Raw genomic sequence first — 23134 nt, forward strand, 5'->3', positions numbered from 1 at the left:
ATTTATTATGGCTTACTGCTTCCTGCTTATGGTATTTTTTTTTTATGTTGAAACATTTCATTTCATTATTTTTAAGCCATTTTTGGTCGACAGCATTTCTTTACATGTGCCGAAGACTTTTGCACAGGACTGTATCATCCATCGCCAGCCTCTTTTTTTTTTTTTTTTGAAGTTAATAATACAAAACAATACACCTTGTCCTGTTACCAGGGAACCATCAAATGCAAAGTCCTTTGTCTTAAAGTTGCAAAAATACGAAATAATGATTATACGATTGTATGTTTTCCCTTGTTAAATGAAAATTCATTCACTTTTAGTCTCAGAGTCTTATGTCTTAGTCTTATGTGGAGGGTCCAGCATACAAATGAATGTACAGTTGCTGTCAGATGGTTATGTACAAGGACATGAATATCATGGGAATATTGGGCTTTTGTTTATTTCTTTGAACTGTTCTTTTTCTGTGGCAGAATGATTGTATGTTTCATCTTTAAAGTGCTGATGACACGAACATGACTCTATGCAATTTCTTAAATAAACTATACAACATGGCAAACGTTAGATTTCTGTTATAATTACGTGAAAAGAAGCTGTTGTTACGCGAATATCCAACTTTTAATTGCACAGCGCAAGAAAACTGGGTCCGTGGCTCGCAGCCATGTTGTGACGTCAGCGGAAGAACACGCTGCGGTTCACTGGCTGTTCTACTCTGGTTCTACTCAATGGAAATGGCGCATGAAAACGCCGGTGAACTCTCTAGTGCTAGCTCTTCCTCTTCTGGGAGTCTAGAATTGTGTTGATCTCTTCCGAATAGAATCTATGATAGCCTACCCTCTTTACCCTTTGCCTCTCGTTGCTAGGCGGCAGTTACCGTACATGAAAGCCGCAAGCTTTCACAAGCAAATACATGACTGATATCACGCTGACTTTATGATTACATTTATGATTATCATGTAGAATCTATAGCTCTACGTACCTTTATCTTATGTCGTTTCACAACACATGTTCTGACAGGAGGACTGTCTTTGGATCCGGCATAGCTACGAGTAGACCCCCTCCGGAATACTGGCAGTGTTGCCAGATTGGGAGGTTTCCCGCCCAGTTGGGCGGTTTCAAGTGCATTTTGGTGGGTTTTGAATATATTTTGGGCTGGAAAACGTCAGCAGTATCTGGCAACAGATACTGCTGAAGTTTTCCAGCCCAAAATATGTTCAAAACCCACCAAAATGCACTTGAAACTGCCCAACTGGGCGGGAAACCTCCCAATCTGGCAACACTGTGTAGGCACTGCTGATGGTAGTAACACACGTTTGTGCTGAACTGAACACCCAAGAGATTCTTTTAAGCTGGGAAGGGTGTCAAAACAATCCAAATCGAAGTGTTCAGAGCACAGGACGGATGTTGGTGAGGGCTCCCACTTGTCACGAGTGCACCTGACTTGCTTCACCCACTTCGCATGCAGCTCGGGATCTCTGGGAAACTTGAATAAACTTACCCCATCCTTGTGGGTTTTGGAGCAAAAGCCGGCAACACAACGCGAAGGCATAATAACTATATATATATATATATATATATATATATATATATATATATATATATATATAATGTATAATAATGTCTAATAAAAATACTAATAATGATAAACTGAACACCTGCCACATCAACAACAAACTGGTAAGTTAGGAGGAAGGTTCTTTTGCTGACGTCATATAGCTCCTCCTCCTCCTTCGTCTCCTGGGTGCTGCAGCCCCGTCAAATTTGCCCAGATAGCCGCGTTTTTTATCATAACTTGTAAAATAGGCGCCTTCGTGAATTAATATATGGATCATCGGGAATTACTTTTTATGTTATAAAACATCGCCAAAGATGTCAAAAACATGTCATCAGCACTTTAATGTATAAAAAAGAAAAAAAAAAGAAAAAAACAAGAATTTGTTGCAAAAGTTTTACTTTTTTATTTTGGGTTTTCTGAAAATGACATAGCATCTAAATGATCCATACAGGAGCTCAGTGCAGATCTGAGAAAAAGGTTCATAAATTTACACAACTCAGGAATGTCTCTTGGAGCCATTTCTAAACAACTGGAGAGTCCAAGATCATCAGTTCAAACAATTGTACATAAGTACAAGTTATTTGGAAGTGTAGCTGCTTTGCCGAGCCACTTTGCTGGAAGAAGACCCAAATTGTCCCCCCTCAGCTGAGAGGAAATTGGTTCAAATGGTCAGGAACAGCTCAGGAACTACCAAGGCACAGGCCTGCCATGAACTGAAAGCTGCTGGAACACCAGTCCCACTGTCTACAGTCAAGCGAGTTTTACGTCACCATGGACTGAGAGACTGCCATCCAAGAAAGAAGCCCCTGCTCCAAAATCAACACCTTCAAGCTCGACTTAACTTTGCAGCTGACCCCATGGGCAAAGAAAAAGCCTTTGAGAGGAAAGTTTTATGATCGTATGAGACAAAGATTGAGTTGTTTGGCCGCAATGACAAGAAGTACAGGGAAACATTGTACCAAGTGTTTAGCATAGCGGTGGTAGCATCATGCTCCGAGGCTGGTTTGCTGCCAGTGGAACTGGTGCATTGCACAAAGTGGATGAAATAATGAAGAAGGAGGATGATTAGGTGTTCCAACAAGACAGTACCTCCAAATACACATCAAAGATGGAGCTGGTTGTGGAGGATAAAATGGCTAGCATTTAAGCTTAAAACAGTCCTGACCTCAACCCTATTGAAAATATATGGACTGTGCTTAAAAGTTCCGTCTGTTCCATGAAACAGAAATTTAATTGAACTCTGCCAGTTCTGCCAAGAAGAATGGTCAAATATCCAACCAGAGTTCTGCCAGAAACTTGTTGATGGTGACCAAGAGCACCTGGTCAAGGTGAAACTTACTCAGGGACCGTTAACCAAGTATTAGGTATCCTGTATATATTTTTTGACTCTGTACTGATTCCAGAAAACCTGAAATAAATTAACTCATGCACTAAATTCTTGCTTGTTTTTGTTTTTTAATGATGCACGTTGTACAATCATTCTGCCAAAGAAAATGAACAATCAAAAGAAATCATTGAAAGTCGTGACATTCATGTCCCTGTATGTAAACTTCTGACTAACTGTATAAGTTGTTGCTCTGGAAACAATAACATATTAGACTGAGTGCATTAATATGAAAGCTGTGATTTGCCTTACAGCCAGAAGTATGGTCAGAGCTGTTGCCGAAGAAAATTAATCAACACCTTCTACAACCCTAATTCCAAAAAATTTGGGACACTGTGTAAACTGTAAATATAAACAGAATGTGATAATTTGCAAATCATGGAAACCCTGTATTTCATTGAAAATAATACAAAGACAACATATATGCTTATTTTGAATTTAATGTCAGCAACACGTTTCAAAAAAGTTGGGACAGGGGCATGTTTACCACTGTGTTGCAACCCCTCAACTTTTAACAACACTCTGTAAACTTTTGGGAACTGAGGAGACCAATTGCTGTAGTTTTTGAAAGAGAAATGTTGTCCCATTCTTGCTTAACAGCTCGGGGTCTCCTTTGTCATATTTTGTGCTTCATAGTACACCACATGTTTTAAATGGGCGACAGGTCTGGACTGCAGGCAGGCCAGTTTAGCACCCGGACTCTTTTACTATGGAGCCATGCAGTTTTAATATGTGCAGAAAGCGGTTTGGCATTGTCTTGCTGAAAGAAGGAAGGCCTTCCCTGAAAAAGATTTTGTCTGGATGGCAGCATATTGCTCTGAAATGTGTATATATCATTCAGCATTAATGATGCCTCTCTGGGATGCTCTTTTTGTACCCAATCATTTTTTTTTTTTTACAGATTGCACAACTTTCAGTCTTTTGTTGCCCCGTCCCAACTTTTCTGAAAAGTGTTGCTGACATCAAATTCAAAATGAGCATATATTTTTTAAAAAAAATTCTCATTTTCAATATTTGATATGTTTGTGCTATTTTCAATTAAATATAGGGTTTCCATGATTTGCAAATTGTCACACTGAGGTTTTTTTTTTTATTTTTGTTTTACACAGTGTCCTAACTTTTTTTGGAACTGTGGTTGTACTAGTATATGGAGTATCATGTGTAATGAGGTATAATGACTATCAACATGCCCAGTGTGAACAGAGCCAGCTCTTGCTTTTGGTGGACTCAGACATAGTGTGTATTTGGGTGTGATAAAGACAAATTTTAAATGAATGATTATAGGGTAAAAACTCAAATAATTGCCTCGCCTTGTTCTTTAGATGGAACCATGTTGACTGAAAAGTTTTCATTCTTTTTCAGAGTTTTTGTTCTCACAAAAGTTTCAGTGTCAGAATTTCAGAATTTTCTGGAACATTGGCTAGAACCTGGTAGATATCTTGTGCACAATTTCTGCCCTACTTTACCAACCCCAAAGCTGTCTCATTTAAACATGCAATGTTTTCTTTACATTGTGGTATTTTATTTTGAATTTTGACCTAGACTAGTCATAGCCAGCTTTGTTGAACCCTGACTATTACACAGCTCCAGTTCTGGAGGAACAGAAACCTTGCTGTCAGTCTAGTTTATTCAGACACTTAATCTTAATCTTAATGTGGGTGCACAAACCAGATCAGACCACGTGTTCAGATCTGATGTCGGAAAACCTGACACTGTGTTTTGTAAGCCGAGTGCTTACCTTCTTGTTAGTTCACTCAGTGGTGCTCATCCTCACCTAGCAAGTGTGTAGGGTCTGTAAGGCTGCTTTCACCCTTTTTTTTTTCCTTTCACAGCAGACCTTGTAAAATGTAAAAAGTCAAACTTTTCTGCAAAACGCTGAGTCATGTCTAGTGCTTTTTGTCCTTACAAAAAAATCAAACTGCAAGTTGGGGGGCAAACAAGGAAAACAACCATGGAGGATGAAGTTTTGATATAAAACTAGTTTTGTTAGTGAACGATTGGGAGCATGTCTATGAGATCTTGAATCGAAAATATTTAATTTCCAAAACAGTGGTGCAGAAGGTAGCATTTTTGCCTCACAAGTCCAGGGTCGGTGCAGTTTCCCCTGGGTTTCCTCTGCTTTTTTCTCTGATTTCCTCCCACCTCCCAAAACATACCGGTTGGATTGACTATGCCAAATGATTATACACACAGGACACTTTTTCAATGGAATAAAAGCATGTGTTGTATTCCTTTCTAACGGGTTCCATTCATTTGGTTCAATAGCATGCAATATTGTTATCATATCGCTTATCCTACGTGTATTACGGTACTCTACCCAATGGAGAATGAGTGTTGAATATGGTTTATGATATTGCATGGTTGTCAAGACAACATGATGTTACACATCAGAGCTGATGTGAATATTCAATGAGAGTTTTCTGCTGTGCATGCACAGAAGCATTTCTTTGTTCGTTGGGAAAGAGAAAGACGCGCTGAACAGCCGAAAGGCTGCCAGAACTTCATTAGATATTCTTCAGCATATTTACAAGAGAAAAACATACCAACGGACATCAAAAAACTGGAAAAGAGAGTGTGGATGTCAGTGGTGAACTGTTACTATTAGAGCTTGGACTTGAGCTCAGTCAAAACTTAACCAGACAGCAAAAAAGCAACAGGGCAAAGGATTTTTCAAGGGATTAGTGGCAGGCTGCCAGGTCGCTCCATTGTATGTAGTTGTCAATGTTGATTTTAAAAGTAACTAAGTAAATTACACAGGGAAATGAATACTTAAGGCTGAGTGAAAAACACTGTAGTGAGTATGCGTGGAAGAAGAGTCTGAAGACAGAAATCTTAGTTTTTCAGTCGTTAGCCTGTACTACTTGCTCTCGATAGTACTGGCTTGACCACTTTAATAGCATTCGCTAACACTACTGATGAACTCTACACCGGCTGGAAGGTGACTTTACTGCTATGCTGGCAGCTCCGGCTCATGGTTAAGCTTGCATTGGCCTTTGAGAATAATATGTTTGGGCCTTCTCTGAAGGCCTAGAAGGCTCTGATGGTTCTCCTCTGTTTACAAGAGAAAACCATACCAATGGACATCGCAAAACTGGAAAAGAGCATGTGTATGTCTAATAATAATAATAATAATAATAATAATATTGGCTGGCTTTTTTTCATGGTATATCAGATATATTCCATTCAGCTACTCATCTTCGACTCGTTCAATATCATGCTAGCTGAATGGAATATATCTGATGTACTATTCAACGCCAGCCAATATTATTTAATTACCCGTCATTGTAAATGTGTGTGCATGTTGTCCAGCAATGGGTGTGGCATCCCATCCAGGATGTATTCCAGTTTCACGCACAGTGTTCCAAGGGTAGGCTCTGGATCCACCGCAGGCCTGACCAGGATAAAGTGATTACTGAAGATGAATGAAGATACCTAGAGAGACTTTATCTTAGCCAAGCCACATACCAGCATGTTTTTGGAAAGTGGAGAACCTGGACAAAATCCACATAGACCTGGAGACAACATGAGAACCTTCACACAGACAGTAATACAAGCTCAGGATTGAACCCTGGAGCTTTGAGGTTTCCATTTTCAAAAAAAAAATAGCAGAAACAAACACCACGATTGAATTCATTTTTGAGTGCAATTTACGATATTTAATCCAACTTACTTTTTAATGTAAATATGCTTCCAAAAAGACTACAAAACATTGTTCTTGTTCATTTCTCCAAGCTTTGATTGCCTGAGTGAGTCATGGTTTATTGGCTATGAAACGAACATGACTGATGCCACGTCCGTGTTCAGGCTTTTACATGATTTTTTCCATGATAACTCATGCTTTGAAGCATGGGGTAATTATTTTTAGCTCTCTCTCAAACCACAGAGCTTGATCTCGTCCTCTGGTCTATAAAACAGAAAAGGAGATACAGAGATGAAAGCATTTGCGAGACTGTGGCTCATTCAGTCCTCACTATAAGCTGGTTCTCTGTCTGTGTGCTCTAATTTAGAGAGCGAACATCCCTTGACAGTGGCCAAACGGCATGAATGGAGGAGAGAGAGACAGAGAATGAGAGAGAAGGAAGAGGAATGGAGGGAGAGATGTATGGGTGTGGATAGATAGCAAGGAAGAGGAGGAGTGTGAATGAAATAATGGGATGAATGGATGCACACAGGGAAGAGTATGAGAAGAAAGATGAAGAGAGACCCATGGCAGAGGATAGAGGGAAGAAATAGGGTTACTGAGAATGAGGGAGAGTAAGAAGACACGGAACAAAGAGCAAGTAAGACAAGACATGTAGGAAGGACAGAGGGAAGGAGAATAAGGGAAAGAGAGACCAGGGCATTAGGGAAGATGATGAACAAGCACAGATAATATTTCTTGCTATTTGTTTCGAGAGATGTCCTCATGTTATGGTTACCCATCTCTATTCCTGGAGATCTTTATTTGTGAGGCATTTATCTCCAACGTTAACAAGGGATACCAAGGGATGTGTCTCAAATCTCCTACAACCCTCATGTACAAACCCATGTAAAGTATGTTCTAGATACTAAACTAAGTATACAGAATAGTACTTAATATTTAGTACTAATAGCCAAAAGTCAAAGTCCCTCCTGTGCCAGGACCTGGTTTTCCCAGGCAGTCTCCCATCCCAGTACTAACCAAGTCCTTAAGGAGCTTTGGGCAGCACCAATCTCCTCTTCTAGAATCCTCAGCCTCTCACCTATACAGCTAGGATCACAGTGGGGGGCTTATCCTCTGGTAAGTGCAAGAGTTTGACTCCCCTCTCGCATCTGTATTGCAGTTTGCCTTACCAGATAGCAGTAGGTACCATTTTTATGGTACCTACTGGTATGACCCGACCACGAGTAGAACTCATGATCTCCCAATCAAGAGGCACACACACTAACCACTAGGCCAGCTTGTGGTCAGTACTAATAGTAGAATACCTTTAAGGCAAAAATACCCAGTCATTGGTGACACAAGCCAGTGCATACTTAGTGCTGGTCCCAAACCCGGATAGATTGAGAAGGGCATCTGGTGTAAAAACCCATGCTAAATCAAACCTATTCCAAATCACTGTGGCGACCCCTAATGGGAGCAGCCAAAAGAAGAAGAAGAAGAAGACCTTTTAAGTATTCAGTCATAGTAGTAAGGTAGTGTATATATATATTGATCACTCATTGTACAGACTGACAGTACCCCAAGATCAGGATTGACCCTGGGCCTTTACCACCATGCCTTCCATTATTCCATTTCAGTTTAAGCTTATTAAAAACTTTCATTTGTATAACAAGGGTCCTGTGATAGACTGGCAACCTGTACAGGGTGTACCCCAATTCTTGCCCAGTGTCAGCTAGGATTGGCTCCAGCACACCCTATGACCCTCAATGGATAAGCAATATAGAAAATGAATAAATGAATGTAGGACAATGGGTGAAGCACTAAACTTTATGTACACTGGACTCTTGCAGTTTACTTAGGCTTTGCTACAACTCGTGATGGGTTTGTGAATACTTGGTGATGAAAAACTGATACCATTGCTACCACTCATGTGATACATGGCTATGTTCTCCAAGCTTCGCAAGGAGTTTTTTGGTGCATCTCTGACTCATGCGTGGCCAAAAACACCACAAAATTTGGTGGCGATGTTTTCATCAGCAAACTAAGCAGCGAATACTCGCAGATGGGTTTGGAAATACTTCCTGAAGTTCGAGGAACCTTCTTAGAGCCTCTTGAGAGGTATTTGTCTCAAATCCATGTCCCCGATGCTCACGGGAGCCTCATCAACACAGCAGCTTGGCACAGCCTAACCTTCCCCGAGACTTAAGTGCATTTACGTTTGGGGATCCTTCGGCACGCGTTGTATGTGCGCTTGTGACCCAGTCATTATGGGAAACACCTGATGCTGATTTGAGTGCAATCAGCACATGCATATAAGGACACTGTTTTCACAGAGACTTTGCAAGTATTCTGTCAGGTATGTGGTGGTAGATGGATCTAAGTGCAAGAAGAGTGTTCATTAGCAGGCATGATATTTACAAAAATGAAACCGAAAGTAGAGTCATAAACATGGCCAGAAACAAATGTGACAGCGATAATACTTTGCAAAGCCTCTGTGTCCTTATATGCGTGTGCTGATTGTACTCAAAGCAGCATCAGGTGTTTCCCAGAACGACTGGGTTTTGTGAGTGGGCGTGACCACTCGAGTGTGTGAAGGTGTGACAGTCAAGTGTTCACCTGCTGTGTGACCACAACTTTTAGCTCGCCTGTATATCACCATGTATCGTCACCAAAATGCCTCATTTTCATCGATAACAATTGCAAAGCATCGCGAGCTGTGGTGTGACCATAGCTTTATTGTTCACACATTTTGTTCACACTTTCCCACTTTATAAGTTTACATTTAACTTACAGGAAAACACCTCCATAGCAGATCCAGATGGAATCGTGAAACCTATCGTACATTGGATTTGGACTTGAATTTATTTGTACTCTTACTGTTTAACCTGAAATGACAAGCGGTTCTGTTCCCTGTTTCTGTGGTCAGATGTGTCAGTGAGTCTGCTGTCGTTGATGGTGACATCATGTGGCCTGGCTCTCTTTGGTGTCTCGCTCTTCGTGTCATGGAAGTTGTTCTGGGTGCCATGGCGCGACCGCTTCTGGCCCTCCAGCCTGAAGGAGCAGCAAGGTGAGCAGCAGCCGGTCCTGACCGAGGAGGAACTGTTGGAGCGCGAGTACAGCACCGATTTCTTCAAGGACACTTCAGTGCCCACACTAGTGCCCGAGTCAGCCATGAAAATCAGCCACACGTCACCAGACATCCAACTGGAGGCGCAGGCCAAAGCAAAGGAGCACAATCATGTACACATTGCACGTGTGCAGAGGCAGATCACCGACCCTACTTCATCCGTTCGGTAAGCCCTGGTGTTGCCTCTCGGAATAAAATGTAATTTAATAAAGTGTAAATAATATTTGTTCCCAAGGATCATTTGGCCACTGGACATCCATCATCATTATCATTATCAGAAAGCATTATCATTATACATCCAAAAAAATTGACAGTGAGCAACTTCTGCAACGACAGTGAGCACATTGATGTTTGTCCCAGACTTGGAGAAAAGGTTGAGTGAAAAATTTAAACAATTTTCCATTCATGTCAAAATTAATCACTTGGGGAAAACGTGTTTAACGTCTAAAGTTTGGTTCTATAATTTTGCAGTGGGGCTACAAACAAGGGATGTCAAGATTATATTTTACAGTTATTCCACGAAATTGAGTCGTACATGAGCTGATGAGTTGCATAGCACTGAGTTGGCTCTAAGCCATGTATGATGAGATTGAGTGTAATAACTGTTTTATTCTATCCACGTTCACTGGATTTTGAGAAACAGAGCATTTTTATTTTTTGCAGATTCGATAAATAAAAACTTTATACTAAACATCCAACAAAATCATTTCCGCTTAGAATGTAAACAAACCGGCGAAATGACAGTCGCAATTTATGAAAAATGCGATAATAATAATTCTTGAAAAATAAAAAAAGATACATTCTTACCATCAGTTACTTTTATTCCATATTTTGTTGCTTTTTTTTGGCTTTTTCTTCTTTAGGATTTTTTTTGTGGTTGGCAAACCAACTTAAAGGTGCATTACTACCGTTGACTGGGCTGGAGTGTGGAACAGGAGATATGGTGCGGGGACTATATTCTTTTGGCTATTTCTGCTTCTTTTAAATACCTGATAATTTTTAGGGTTTTGTTTTCGAGTAGAGTTTTTATTTTGTCCTCAGTTGGTTCCACAACATTTTGCCTCTGCCATTTTGTTTTTCTCTACTCACAGTATATGAGCTGATAGCCTAGTAGTAGAGTAGCCAATCAGAGCACGCGATTGCTCATACTCGGTGAATGTGGATAAAATACATAATATCCAGTGCAAAACTATATTAAGCTATTGATCAACTATTAACTTAAAAGGAACTTTTTTTCTTGTATTACAAACTGTAAAGTGCAGCTACTAATTAAAAACACTAAGCTGAAACATAGAAAAAGTTGACTTATACCCCCGGCTTCTTCTTCTGCAACAGGAAGCAACTCAGCATACGTGTCTTTCTTTGAGGAAATAAAAATAAATAAAACATTATTTTGCTCCATGATTATCACTGATCTATCTAGTCATTTCTGTCAGCCTGACCGATGTTATGCTTCAGCTAGAATGGTAAAACTTGGCTTAACAATATTTCTTGACATGGAGGACTAACAGAAGTACACCTACTGGTCTCCTTCCTGCAGACATAACTCCATTCGGAGGCAAATGAACCTCACGAGCCCTGATTTCAGCCCGGCTCAGTTCCAGAGACAGGAATCCTTATCCGGGCCGGGTCTGGGTCGGATTAAACCGGAGTTGTACAAGCAGCGCTCGGTGGACACGGATGACGGAAGGAGAGCAGACAGCTGCGGACGTCTACACTTTGTCCTTAAGTATGACTGTGACCTGGAACAGCTGATCGTAAAGATCCACAAGGCTGAGGATCTGCCTGCCAAGGACTTCTCGGGGACGTCAGATCCGTACGTGAAGATCTATCTACTGCCTGAGCGTAAGACCAAACATCAGACCAAAGTGCACCGCAAGACCCTCAACCCTGTGTTTGATGAGGTCTTCTTATTTCCTGTGACCTACGGTGAGCTGCATGCTCGCAAGCTGCACTTCAGCGTCTATGATTTTGACCGCTTCTCACGCCATGATCTCATTGGCCAAGTAGTGGTGGACAACTTCTTGGATTTGCCGGACTTCCCAGGGGAGACGAAACTGTGCAGAGATATTCTCTACGTCACTGCGGTAGGTCATTCCTTCAGTTGAAGTTCTGGATCTAGAGCTGGTGCTTAGCTGGTGCAGAGGTGATATGCATAATGTGTTTCAAATCCACTAACTGAGCTCCATTATTTCCTCTCCATAAAGCATAGTACTGGACATGGAGAGTGTAAAAACATGTACAAACTTTGGAATATTCTCAAAAACAACATAAAAAGTCTAAAGCTAATTTACGAAGAGAGTATACACAAGGTCATGTTTCAAATGAGCAAAATAGCCTGCCTCTTTTGAGTGCTTGCCAAATGAGAGCTTTGAACTCAATACAGGATGTTTTCTTTACAAGTTGATTTAATGGACTGTGGAAATGAACACACCTGAAGGGCAAGTATTAAATTTGTAGAAACCAATTTGACAAGGCTTGTTATATTAAAAACATTTCTCAGAAGGATGTCTCTGTAACATAATTGGGACGTTTCTCAAAATTACAGTTGAATACTACTGTGGTAAAGTTTTATATTAAATATTCACTGCATGATTACACCGATGATGCAAACACCATTAAAAAAAGAACATGATGTTTTTGATTTTCTCAGTAATTTAGTCATGGCCAATTCCCACTTTACAGTTAGATCTCCCCTATCAAATTTACGTTATTCCACGAAATCGAGTCGTACATGAGCTGATAGCCGACGAGGTGCGTAGCACCGAGTTGGCTATAAGCCATGTACGACGAGATTGAGTGGAATAACTGTTTTATTCTATCCACATTCACTGGATTTTGAGAAACGGAGTATTTTTATTTTTTGCAAATTTGCTAAATAAAAACTTTATACAAAACGTCCAACAAAATAATTTCCGCTTAGAATGTAAACAAACCAGTGAAATGACAGTTGCAATTTGTGAAAAATGCGATAATTCTTGAAAAATAAGATACGTTCTTACCATCAAATACTTTTATTCCATATTTTGTTGCTTTTTTATTTTTTGAGGGTTCTTCTTTTTCAGGGTTTTTTGGCAGTTGGCAAACCAACGTAAAGGTGCATTACTTCCACTGACTGGGCTGGAGTGTGGAACAGGAGATACTGGAGGGGGGGGGGATATATTCGAGCTGATAGCCTAGTAGTAAAGTAGCCAATCAGAGCGCGCAATTGCTCATATCCAGTGAATGTGGATAGATTAATTACCAGGCTTGTAATACTTAAGTCCGACTCGTGCCCTAATTTTAAGGACTTGTGACTTAACTTGGACTTGAGCACTGATGACTTGGACTTGGACTCGTGCATTAACTACATTCAGACTCTGATTTTTTTCTTCATTTTTTGTAACATACCATAATAATTTGGCATAAGATATTTATATCTAATATTAATTTTTATACTAATTTTGTGCAAGAGAAGAGAATGCACATTCACCTGTTCATACGTCATGTTCAGGAACAAACTAACGTTAATGGCGCAAAAATGCCTGGAGAGAACGCCCCTTTGCTTATACAGCCTTCTTGTGCAGTGGGAAAAAATGCACTGCTATGTGTTCCATATGTAAAAGAACTATCGAGGAGACGACGGGGACAACTTTGAACTTCAGTCATCATTTGGCAAGACTCCACCCAGAGAAGGAAGTGACATGCTATGTTCATTGCTCTGTTTATAGTGGGCGGGGCTTGCTTGCTGAGCGATGAACTAGCTTGTGTTAACCCTCTCTTATGTTATTTGCCTTGTTGATGGTGGGCGGGGCTTGCTGAGCAATGAACAAGCTTTTTATTTGTAGCCTATTAACTAAAATGGGGCAGTCAAGTGTAGAACAGGAGATATGGGGGGGGGGTGCTATATTCTTTTAGCTATTTCTGTTTCTTTTAACTACCTAATAATAATTTGGGGGGGGGGGGGGGGGGGGTTGTTTTCGAGCAGGCTTTTTATTTCGTCCTCGGTTGGTTCATCAACATGCTCCACCATTTTGTTTTTCTCTACTCACAGTATATGAGCTGATAGCCTAGTAGTAGAGTAGCCAATCAGAGCGTGCGATTGCTCATATCCAGTCAATGTGGATAGAATAATGACAGTTATTGACTAGGGTGGGCAAAGGCTATTACATGCTTCCTCCAAGGCGTGTGAAGCTCGCTGACCGTGACAGAGACTGCACCACCCCTCCTTCCCTGAAAGCATGGCCAATTTTGCTTTCTTGGACTCCCGGAGATGGATGGCTGTGGCATCCAGACGATCTCCAGACGATAGGGCGGACACTGTTGCACCACTTGGTATAGTGCTCATGAAGACTGTGTTTTGAGGATTCAGTGCTACCATTTGAAAAGAAAAAAAAACTGCACTGTTAGAACAAAGTGAAAAAAAAAAGTGCGAACATAAGGAAAATTAAGCTTTTTTTAAAACAATGACTGATGAAGCACTTTTTGTATCTAAGAGCAGAAAAGCAGTTTCTCGAGAGCCCCTCTTTGTTAGTCCTTTTACATTTTCATTAGAGGTGTTTATCGCTCTTATGTTTATCATATATCGGTTTTAAGAAAGCTGCTCTGCTGTGATGGCTTTAAAGCATGCGCACAAATATACGTTATCATCCGGCCGAGTCTTAGCCTCTGCCTGGCACTGGAAATCAATAGGACGAATTTGTGCATTGATAAAAGTGCCAGGTATAATTATCCAAACCACAAACAAAATTGCATACATTGACAGCAGCACCTAAAAGAATCGATGCATAATTAGATCAAAGATAAGAAAGGATGCTTCAAATCTTCTCAATTTTATTCTCATCTGATTTTTAAAATAACCTTTTTGGAGAAGACACGTTGCCTCAGGAGCAAAGCCGGCCGACGCCTGCGTGGAGTTATTACATCCAGATCGATAACTGCTGAAGGGCTTTGCGTAGAATGCCTGCAGCTTAGATAGAACCATGCCGTTATGAAAGAATCATCACTATGTGGCGTCATGAAGAGGTTAATCACCGGAGCGAAAGCGTGTAGCGTACAGTCGACGCGCATCTTCATTCATGGCATCATGGGTGATCCTGTAAAAAAAAAAAGGCTACGTATGTTCCGTGTAGCATTTGAATATATGTGTCAGGATGGTCTTTAATCTCAATTACAGGAAATGAGGTCACTAATCTGTAGGCAGGCTGACATTAAAATGAATGAATATGAGGTCTGGGCTAAAACGAGTGCAGAGTTGGAAAGGAATATAGCAAAGGAAATGGAGGGTTTTTTTTCTGATTTTTTTCTGATTTTTTTTTGTTGTTGTTGTTGTTGCTTGAAGGGCAGCCGTTAAAATGGATTATTTCTTTATTATTTCTTCATTAGTATCATCATTCCTGATGAGGCCAGGTCACTGTGGTGTACTCAAACACATTGTTGTTCAGCAATAAAAATTGAGACCGGCCTTGAAATTATGATAATTGCACTGTTGTGATGCTAGTATAGTTATTTCACTGTGGACTCTGAACGTCGGAAGGATAGATAATGGGGCCATAATGAGACTCTGGGTGCTTAAAGGTGTCACTTTTTTCTTTTTTTTAAAAGGACGCATTTTGAAGTGTAACAATATGCCATATAACCATTTAAGTGCAGTTTACCCACAAGGCTTCTTTTAACGAGAGCTTGGTAGGTTCTGCAAATGTGACAGCTCGGCCAATTAGTGTCAGAAGCTCCTGCCTTCAGCTTGTTAGTCATCCTAACCATTTGTACCACAGAGGATTGTGTGTAACTGAGTGTGTAATAAGTGTTGCAGCACCTCATTCAAACAATGTTCAGCAGTGTTCTGGTGGAACTGGAGAACCGAAGCAAGATATCAAACTTCCCCTGATTGCTCTCATGCCTCAAGAAAATAAAAGTATGTGGATGTTTACGGAGGCTTGTGGATACACGGTCTACCTCAGGGGTTCTCAGCCTGTTCTACTTTAAGGCCCACCTATTCATACTTGTAATGAGTCGGGGCCCATTAAAAAAGATCCCCAAATTATTTTGGCCCATCTATTCTGTTAGAATCTAATAATCCATTGTAAAGTGTATTAATGGGATGTGACATCACTCCCTGTTACAGATCTGAGCCCAGGAATTAAATAAATGCAATAAAAACAAACTGCTTTTAATTGTTTAACAGTATTTAAAACTGTATGGATGTGTCAGAAGCCAACATAAAAAACAAACAAACAAAAAAAAACATGCATGCAGGTCATTCTCAGTCAAAAGGGATTAATGATCCAAAAGTGGAGTCTGGTTCATTAACGCAAGAACTTATTGCCATGTTTGTGTTCAGCAAACAAGCAAGTTATTAAAACCAAGAAGTACACTCAAAAGAAGTGGATATAGAAACCACTGAACGGGATTAGATCCTTACACGCTAACAAAGAAGGATTTTTTTCCTGCCTGGGTATGTGTGTGTGATCAATGCTCATTTGTGTGTGTTCACTGCTTCAGCTCAGCCGTCCTCCTCATGCCTGGTGGCACATAGGGCCTTCACATCGCTTTTCCACTTTTCCCTGTTCGCTGCCTTTGACCGCACCTCCTCCCAGGTCCTCCACCCGCCTCGCCTCTCTCCTTCTCCACAGTCCTTCGCTATGTTGTTTTTGGTCTTCCCTGTTTCCTTTTGCCTTCTGGTGCCCAGGTCAATGCTACGTTGCAGTCGTTCTCTCTATCCTGCCTCAACACGTGTCCAATCATTTTCCATCGCCTCCTTCACTTCACAGCTCAATTGCTGTATGCCTGCTCTTCTCCGCACCTCTTTGTTCGTCACATGGTCTTCCCAGCGAATCTTCAGGATCCTTCTCAAGCACTTCTGTTGGAATACGTCTAACATTTTTTTCATCCTCCTTATTCATCTTCCAAGTCTCACAACCGTACAACAAAACTGAAAGTACCAACGACTTGTAGAGTTTTATCTTTGTTCTTCTCATGATCTCCTTTGAGTTCCATATACGTTTCAGCCTAGTGTACGCACTCCTTGCTTTCAATAACCTATTTCTGAGATCCTTCATCCCCCCACCCTCTCTGCAGACTTTTGCTCCCAAGTAAGTAGATTCGCTGACATCTTCGATCTCCTTTCCATTGATTGTAATCTTTCCATGTTGCTTTGCGTTTATCCTCAACATCTTCGTTTTGTCCCAATTTATCCTTAATCCCACTCGCCTGGCCTCACCGTCCAGTCTTTCTGTCTTCTCCTGAATGTGATGTTTAGTGGAGGAAAACAATGCTATATCATCCGCAAAGTCTAGGTCGTCAAGTCTGGTTGTAAATTTCCATCTTATTCCATTTTCACCTTTTCCAACCATTCTTCGTAGTGTCCAGTCCATGACCAATAAATACATGAAACCTGATACGCACAAATTGGGATCTGCCCTGCAAAAAGGCTGCTACCCACTTTAATAGACTGGAATGAATATCAAAGGTTGCTAGCTTCTCAAGTAGAATATGATGGTTTATAAGGTCAAAGCCCTTTTTAAAATCTGCAAAAAATACCTAATGCTAGAGTTACCTTTATCAAGCGCTTCTAATGTTAGGTGCAACAAGTAAACTATTGCTTGCTCAGTTGACCTACCAGAAACAGCGAATTGTTGGTTATCTAAATTATTGAAAATCTTAGGGAGGAGTCGAACTAAAGTAAAACTTTCCACCACTTTAGCTAATTGTGAAGTAAGAGAGATAGGTCTAATGTCATTCTTGATTGCCTTAGGTGGTCTCTGCTTAGGTATAGGGCAGACAGCAGCGCACTTCAGGAGAGGTGGAACAAAACCATCCCTGAGAGAAGAATTGTAGATGTTTGAGATGATTGGGGCGAGCTCAAATGCAAATGTTTTGAGAACGATATTTGGAATACCGTCAGGACCTGGTGCCTTTTTTACGTGGATCTTACACAGCGCAACATATGCCTCGAACTCAGAAACCAAAAGACTCTCAGGTGGGGCGTCCGCAATGACGTTGTCAACATCCGACGGTTGCAGGGGTGGGAACTCAGCTGTTAATCCTACGAAGAAGTTATTAATTTTGTCGCACAAACAGTCCAGAGAATCATCAGCATTGTCAATCAGCTGATCGTACCACTTACGCTCATGATAAGACGCACCCGAAAGGCTTTTAACCTCTTTCCACCACTTCCCTATAGCTGTATCCCTCAAGTTCTTCACCTTTGCCTTGTAAAATGCCTTCTTACAGTCCTTGATAGCTCGCTGGACCTTATTGCGCCACAGATGAAACATGGGCGAGTCTTTACCTTCTGGGATAAAGTATTTTTGTCTTTTTTTTAACCAAGCATTTTATCTTCTGAGTGATCCATGGTTTATCATTACTGTATACCTTCTTCATTTTTAGTGGCATAAAATGATCCACGGCGTTACCAAGTGTTAGGATGAAAGTATCAAACTTATCCTGACATGACACAAGACGATAAACATGATCCCAATCATAACTTGTAATCCACTGCCCAAATGATCTCAAGGAGCTCTCCCTAGTGTCACGTGACACCACAGATCTCTTGGAGGGTTTGGGACGATTCCAGTTTTCTTGTATCAAGACACAGAAATGGTCACTTGAACCAACCTTGGGGAGTTGTCGCGGATCAGAAAAGGCCTTGGGAGAATTTGTTAACATCCAATCCAGGATACCGGTATCACGTGTCAGGACCTTAACAATTTGCGTAGGCCCACACATACGAGAGAATATGTTAGTTGATATTTTTGTGGAGTTGGGATTGAAGTCTCCAGCTATGCAAATCAAGGCATCAGGGTGTTGCAATAGGAAGCTATCAACAGTGGATTGGATGTGTTTGTATAAGTTATTATTGTCTTGAGCGGTGGCCTGGGGCGAGTAGTAGACAAGTCGAAGTAGAATACAAGAAAATGCTCTAGAAAGGCGCTTAGGCCTTAACCGAACCCACATAGTTTCGGTGACTGAGGAGTCTGCCAGATCGAGCTGGGGTAGTCTTGTACAAGGGATGCAGCTTTTGACATAGACCACAACCCCACCCCCATGAGTAGCGCGGTCCTTGCAGAGCATGATGTATCCGTCCGTTTGAACCGCACAATCAGGGATTTCGTCCGTAAACCACGTTTCGGTCACACAAACAATGTCAGCACAGTTAGTACTTGCAACACACTGTAATTTGTCAATTTTAGCTGCAAGAGCTTGGACATTGGTAAGCAGGAACGATGGAACTGTTATTTTTGGCACATCTCCCCTGGGACCATCATGAAGTACGAATACAGAAGATGAAGAACTTGTGGAATCCTCACTTCTGGGACTGAAACCAGGGATAGCACGCTTACCTCTGTATCTTAAAAGGCCGTTTAATTTCAGGGAATCAAGAACCGACGAATGAGGCTTGCATTTTAAATCCCGGCGTATGTTATAAAGGAAGGCGGCACGGTGGTGTAGTGGTTAGCGCTGTTGCCTCACAGCAAGAAGGTCCGGGTTCGAGCCCCGTGGCCGGCAACGGCCTTTCTGTGCGGAGTTTGCATGTTCTCCCCGTGTCTGCGTGGGTTTCCTCCGGGTGCTCCGGTTTCCCCCACAGTCCAAAGACATGCAGGTTAGGTTAACTGGTGACTCTAAATTGACCGTAGGTGTGAATGGTTGTCTGTGTCTATGTGTCAGCCCTGTGATGACCTGGCGACTTGTCCAGGGTGTACCCCGCCTTTCGCCCGTAGTCAGCTGGGATAGGCTCCAGCTTGCCTGCGACCCTGTAGAAGGATAAAGCAGCTAGAGATAATGAGATGAGATGAGATGTTATAAAGGCAATCACACAAGTACTCCATAGTTGTTTTAGTGCAGGAAGCTCTATGGAGAATAATTTTCTCCAGTTGGTTTCTTCACAGGACCGCGATTGCTAGAAATGTCCACAAATCTGGTAATATCCATTGAAAGATCGTATTCTGGGATCAGCAGAGTAGTACGGCCATGTTTCGTGATCTTAGAAACTGACACTCCCAACCGGCAAAAGCCGGCGGCAGAGCACAACTTTGCTGAAATTGCCGACGGGCGTGAAAATATAATATTGATTCCTTCTTAATCTGACTTTGGAGCAGAATAAGGTAATCTTGGCTATATTGTGGCCTTTGGTATAGCAAAATACAGGCTGAAAATAGCATTACTAATGGAGCACAACATTTCGTGGCCGCCATAACCAGCGCCTGCGCAGTATGTAGTAATGTTATTTCTGGTGTCTTTGTTGCATCTCTGATTAATGCCCTCCTTGCCCGGTCTGTGAGTTTTAGTGGGCGGCCTTCTCTGATCAGGCTTGTAGTGGTGCCATATTCTTTCCATTTTGCTATAATGGATTTAATGGTGCTCTGTGGGATATTCAGAGTTTGGGATATGTTTTATAACCCAACCCTGATCTATACTTCTCCATACCTTTGTCTCTGACCTGTTTGGAGGCTCTTTGGTTTTCATGTTGCTTGCTTAGTAGTGTTGCAGAGTCAGGGTCCTTCCAGAACAGGTTGATTTATACAGACATCATGTGATTGATCATGTGACACTTTGATTGCATACAGGTGGATCTTAATCAACTAATTATGGGACTTATGAAGTGGCTTGGGGTGGCACGGTGGTGTAGTGGTTAGCGCTGTCGCCTCACAGCAAGAAGGTCCTGGGTTCGAGCCCCGGGGCCGGCAAGGGCCTTTCTGTGCGGAGTTTGCATGTTCTCCCCGTGTCCGCGTGGGTTTCCTCCGGGTGCTCCGGTTTCCCCCACAGTCCAAAGACATGCAGGTTAGGTTAACTGGTGACTCTAAATTGACCGTAGGTGTGAATGTGAGTGTGAATGGTTGTTTGTGTCTATGTGTCAGCCCTGTGATGACCTGGCGACTTGTCCAGGGTGTACCCCGCCTTTCGCCCATAGTCAGCTGGGATAGGCTCCAGCTTGCCTGCGACCCTGTAGAAGGATAAAGCGGCTAGAGATAATGAGATGAGATGAAGTGACTTGGTTGGACCAGCTCTTATTTAGGGGTTTCTTATGAAAGGGGGTGAATACCTATGCACACTCCAGATTTCTGCTTTTTCATCTTATTGTTTGTCACAATAAAAAAAAAATGTACCTTTAAAGTGGTAGGCATGTTGTGTAACTCAAATGGTGCTAACCCCCCAACAATCCATTTTAATTCCAGCTTGTAATACGACAAAACAGGACAAATGCCAAGGGGGATGAATACTTTTGCAAGACACTGTACATTTTCATAGAGCTTTCACAGAGTTAAGAATCTTGCTCAAAGGTACGGAAGGAGTGCTCTGTTAGTCTTGTGATATGAACAAGGTGCTGAATCCCAGACCGGTGCTTGATTTTTAAACTGTACTGCACATTGCCACAGCAACAGAGTTGGCTCTCAGCACCAAAAAACTGTTGGGCTAGAGCCAAGATTCAGTAACATCAGGGCTTGGGGACGGCATCACGTTCTTACCATAACAACAACTCCGCAGCATTCAGTAAAATATTTGAAACTGGGATTCACCAATCCAGTCCATAACATAGTTTAGTGTTATGTTGTGTATATTAGGTATATGTTACACTGCATGGTAGTTTGGATATCCTCAAAGGGTGCTATCCCATTTGGACACTTCCCGCTCCATGATGCTCTTCAACAGAAACAGACCATGCTCTCTTGTTCGAATACCTTTGGAAGGAGGATATCTACTTAGAAAAACCTCCCACGTCTGATTACACAGGCCAGTTATTAAAAACAGTTGGCTTGTTTCCTGAACATATGCCAGTCTTGTCATTTGCACTCATCCAGCATTGATGGCTCACCCCTAAGCATCTGTTAGCATTTGTGAAACATACAAGAGCATAGTAAGGGTGTTTGAAATATTCATGGTATGATAATCTAATCTAAAATTATCATGGTTTCCACAGTATAAAAAAAAAATTACAGGAAGAGCTTTTACAAATGCTTTGCACATTCTTATAGCAGGTATAAAAACTTTTCACCATTTCCGTTGGTGTTTGATTGATAGCCATAGAGTATGGTGAACATCGTAGCAGTGTAATGCGTGTAAAACAGTAGCAGATTACACAGCACTTGGCAGCTTTTTTCCGATAAGTGCATGGTGGTTACTGTAAAACCCTGCATGATCACATACTGCAGTTTCTACCACAGCAGGTTCGAACTGGAGAAATGAAGTTTATTGTAGTGTGATTCAGAGCAAGTCCAGAGGAAAGGGTAGCAAAAGAAGACACAAAAGGGATAGGAACTCATGGAGTAAGGGTCTTGATTGGGGAAAAAGTGAAGGGGTGGACATTATGAGCGAGAAATGCTAACCATGACACTGTAAAGGCCCAGTCCCACAATACTGATAACTAGAAATAAATCAGTCTTCTGCAGGTTATATGGTTGGTGGTCACACCAGACTGATAATGATAATGTTGAATATAGCCCAGGCCTGGGTTTATCCGTATCAGTGAGATTTGCTTCTGGAGCCATTTTTCCAGGCCTGGACCTTATCCGATAAAACATCTGACCAATCAGGTAATTGTTTGTTGACATGTTACAGTGTCTGAGCATGTGCTATTTTTCCCTGGGCATCTTTGTACATCCTTGTTGAATCGTGAAGTCACGAAATACAGATTCACGGAAAATAAAAAAAATGTAATACGAAGCACGGATCTTTTATTCACGGATACGTGGTTTTCTGTGAAATATCAATAGTAAATTAATAAAGTAAACATATAAATGCAGGTAAGATATTTTAGTTATGAACTTGGGCAGTCCAAACATTTGTTTTCGACTTCTTAATTGTTTATCTGTGATGCATCATCCGTATGAAATCGGTAACCAATCTGTAATATACTGAAATGTCCGTGACCAATCCGTAAATTATTAGCATCTGTGATGCATCCGTATTAAAATCCGTAACCACAATGTATTTTGTATCATTTTTTTATTATATTTCCGTAATCTGTGACCTATCTGTATTATCTCAACCATCGGAGTGTGTACATGGGTTGTTTTCAAGTCCAAGTTGTACAGTATGACCTGGAATAATGTGCTAATGCTTGGAAAAAAATTCCATGACTATTCCTAAGTTGCATGCATTTATTTCCCTGAGTGTCAGGACCAACTGGATTAGTCAGGATTATAGTTGTGGGGTGACTGCTCCAGACTGGAACTAAATTCAGCTATAGGTATACTCATAGTTGGAGTTATAGGTATAGTTATAGTTATTGGTGTTTTGGGGCTGCGCCCTAACACCCCATCCCATAGTTATGCTAGGTTTGATTTGACAGTGTTGCATTTTACACTTTCTAAACCACCAGTCAGGGCTTAATTTGAGCCGGAACATGACAGAACAAGATCCGTAACCTCCGTTGTCGGATCCGGCAGCTATTTTCATTTCATTCGGTGTTCCGGCAGCTATTTAAATGGATCAGATCACCTCCGTGACCATCACAAAGGGAAAAAAAAATCAAAC

The 23134-nt window shown here is 41.4% G+C and overlaps 1 protein-coding gene across 1 annotated transcript in view; it reads left to right on the forward strand.

The window, feature by feature from the left end:
* Nucleotides 1-23134, forward strand: part of syt9b (synaptotagmin IXb) — a 118189-nt gene that overhangs the window by 36094 nt on the left and 58961 nt on the right. Inside the window, exons 2-3 of the mRNA XM_060927071.1 lie at nt 9482-9848; nt 11223-11769. Coding sequence (XP_060783054.1) covers nt 9482-9848; nt 11223-11769 — 914 coding nt within the window. The remainder of the gene's footprint in view (nt 1-9481; nt 9849-11222; nt 11770-23134) is intronic.

Source organism: Neoarius graeffei, chromosome 8, assembly GCF_027579695.1.
Source record: "Neoarius graeffei isolate fNeoGra1 chromosome 8, fNeoGra1.pri, whole genome shotgun sequence".
In the NCBI taxonomy this organism is placed as follows: domain Eukaryota; kingdom Metazoa; phylum Chordata; class Actinopteri; order Siluriformes; family Ariidae; genus Neoarius; species Neoarius graeffei.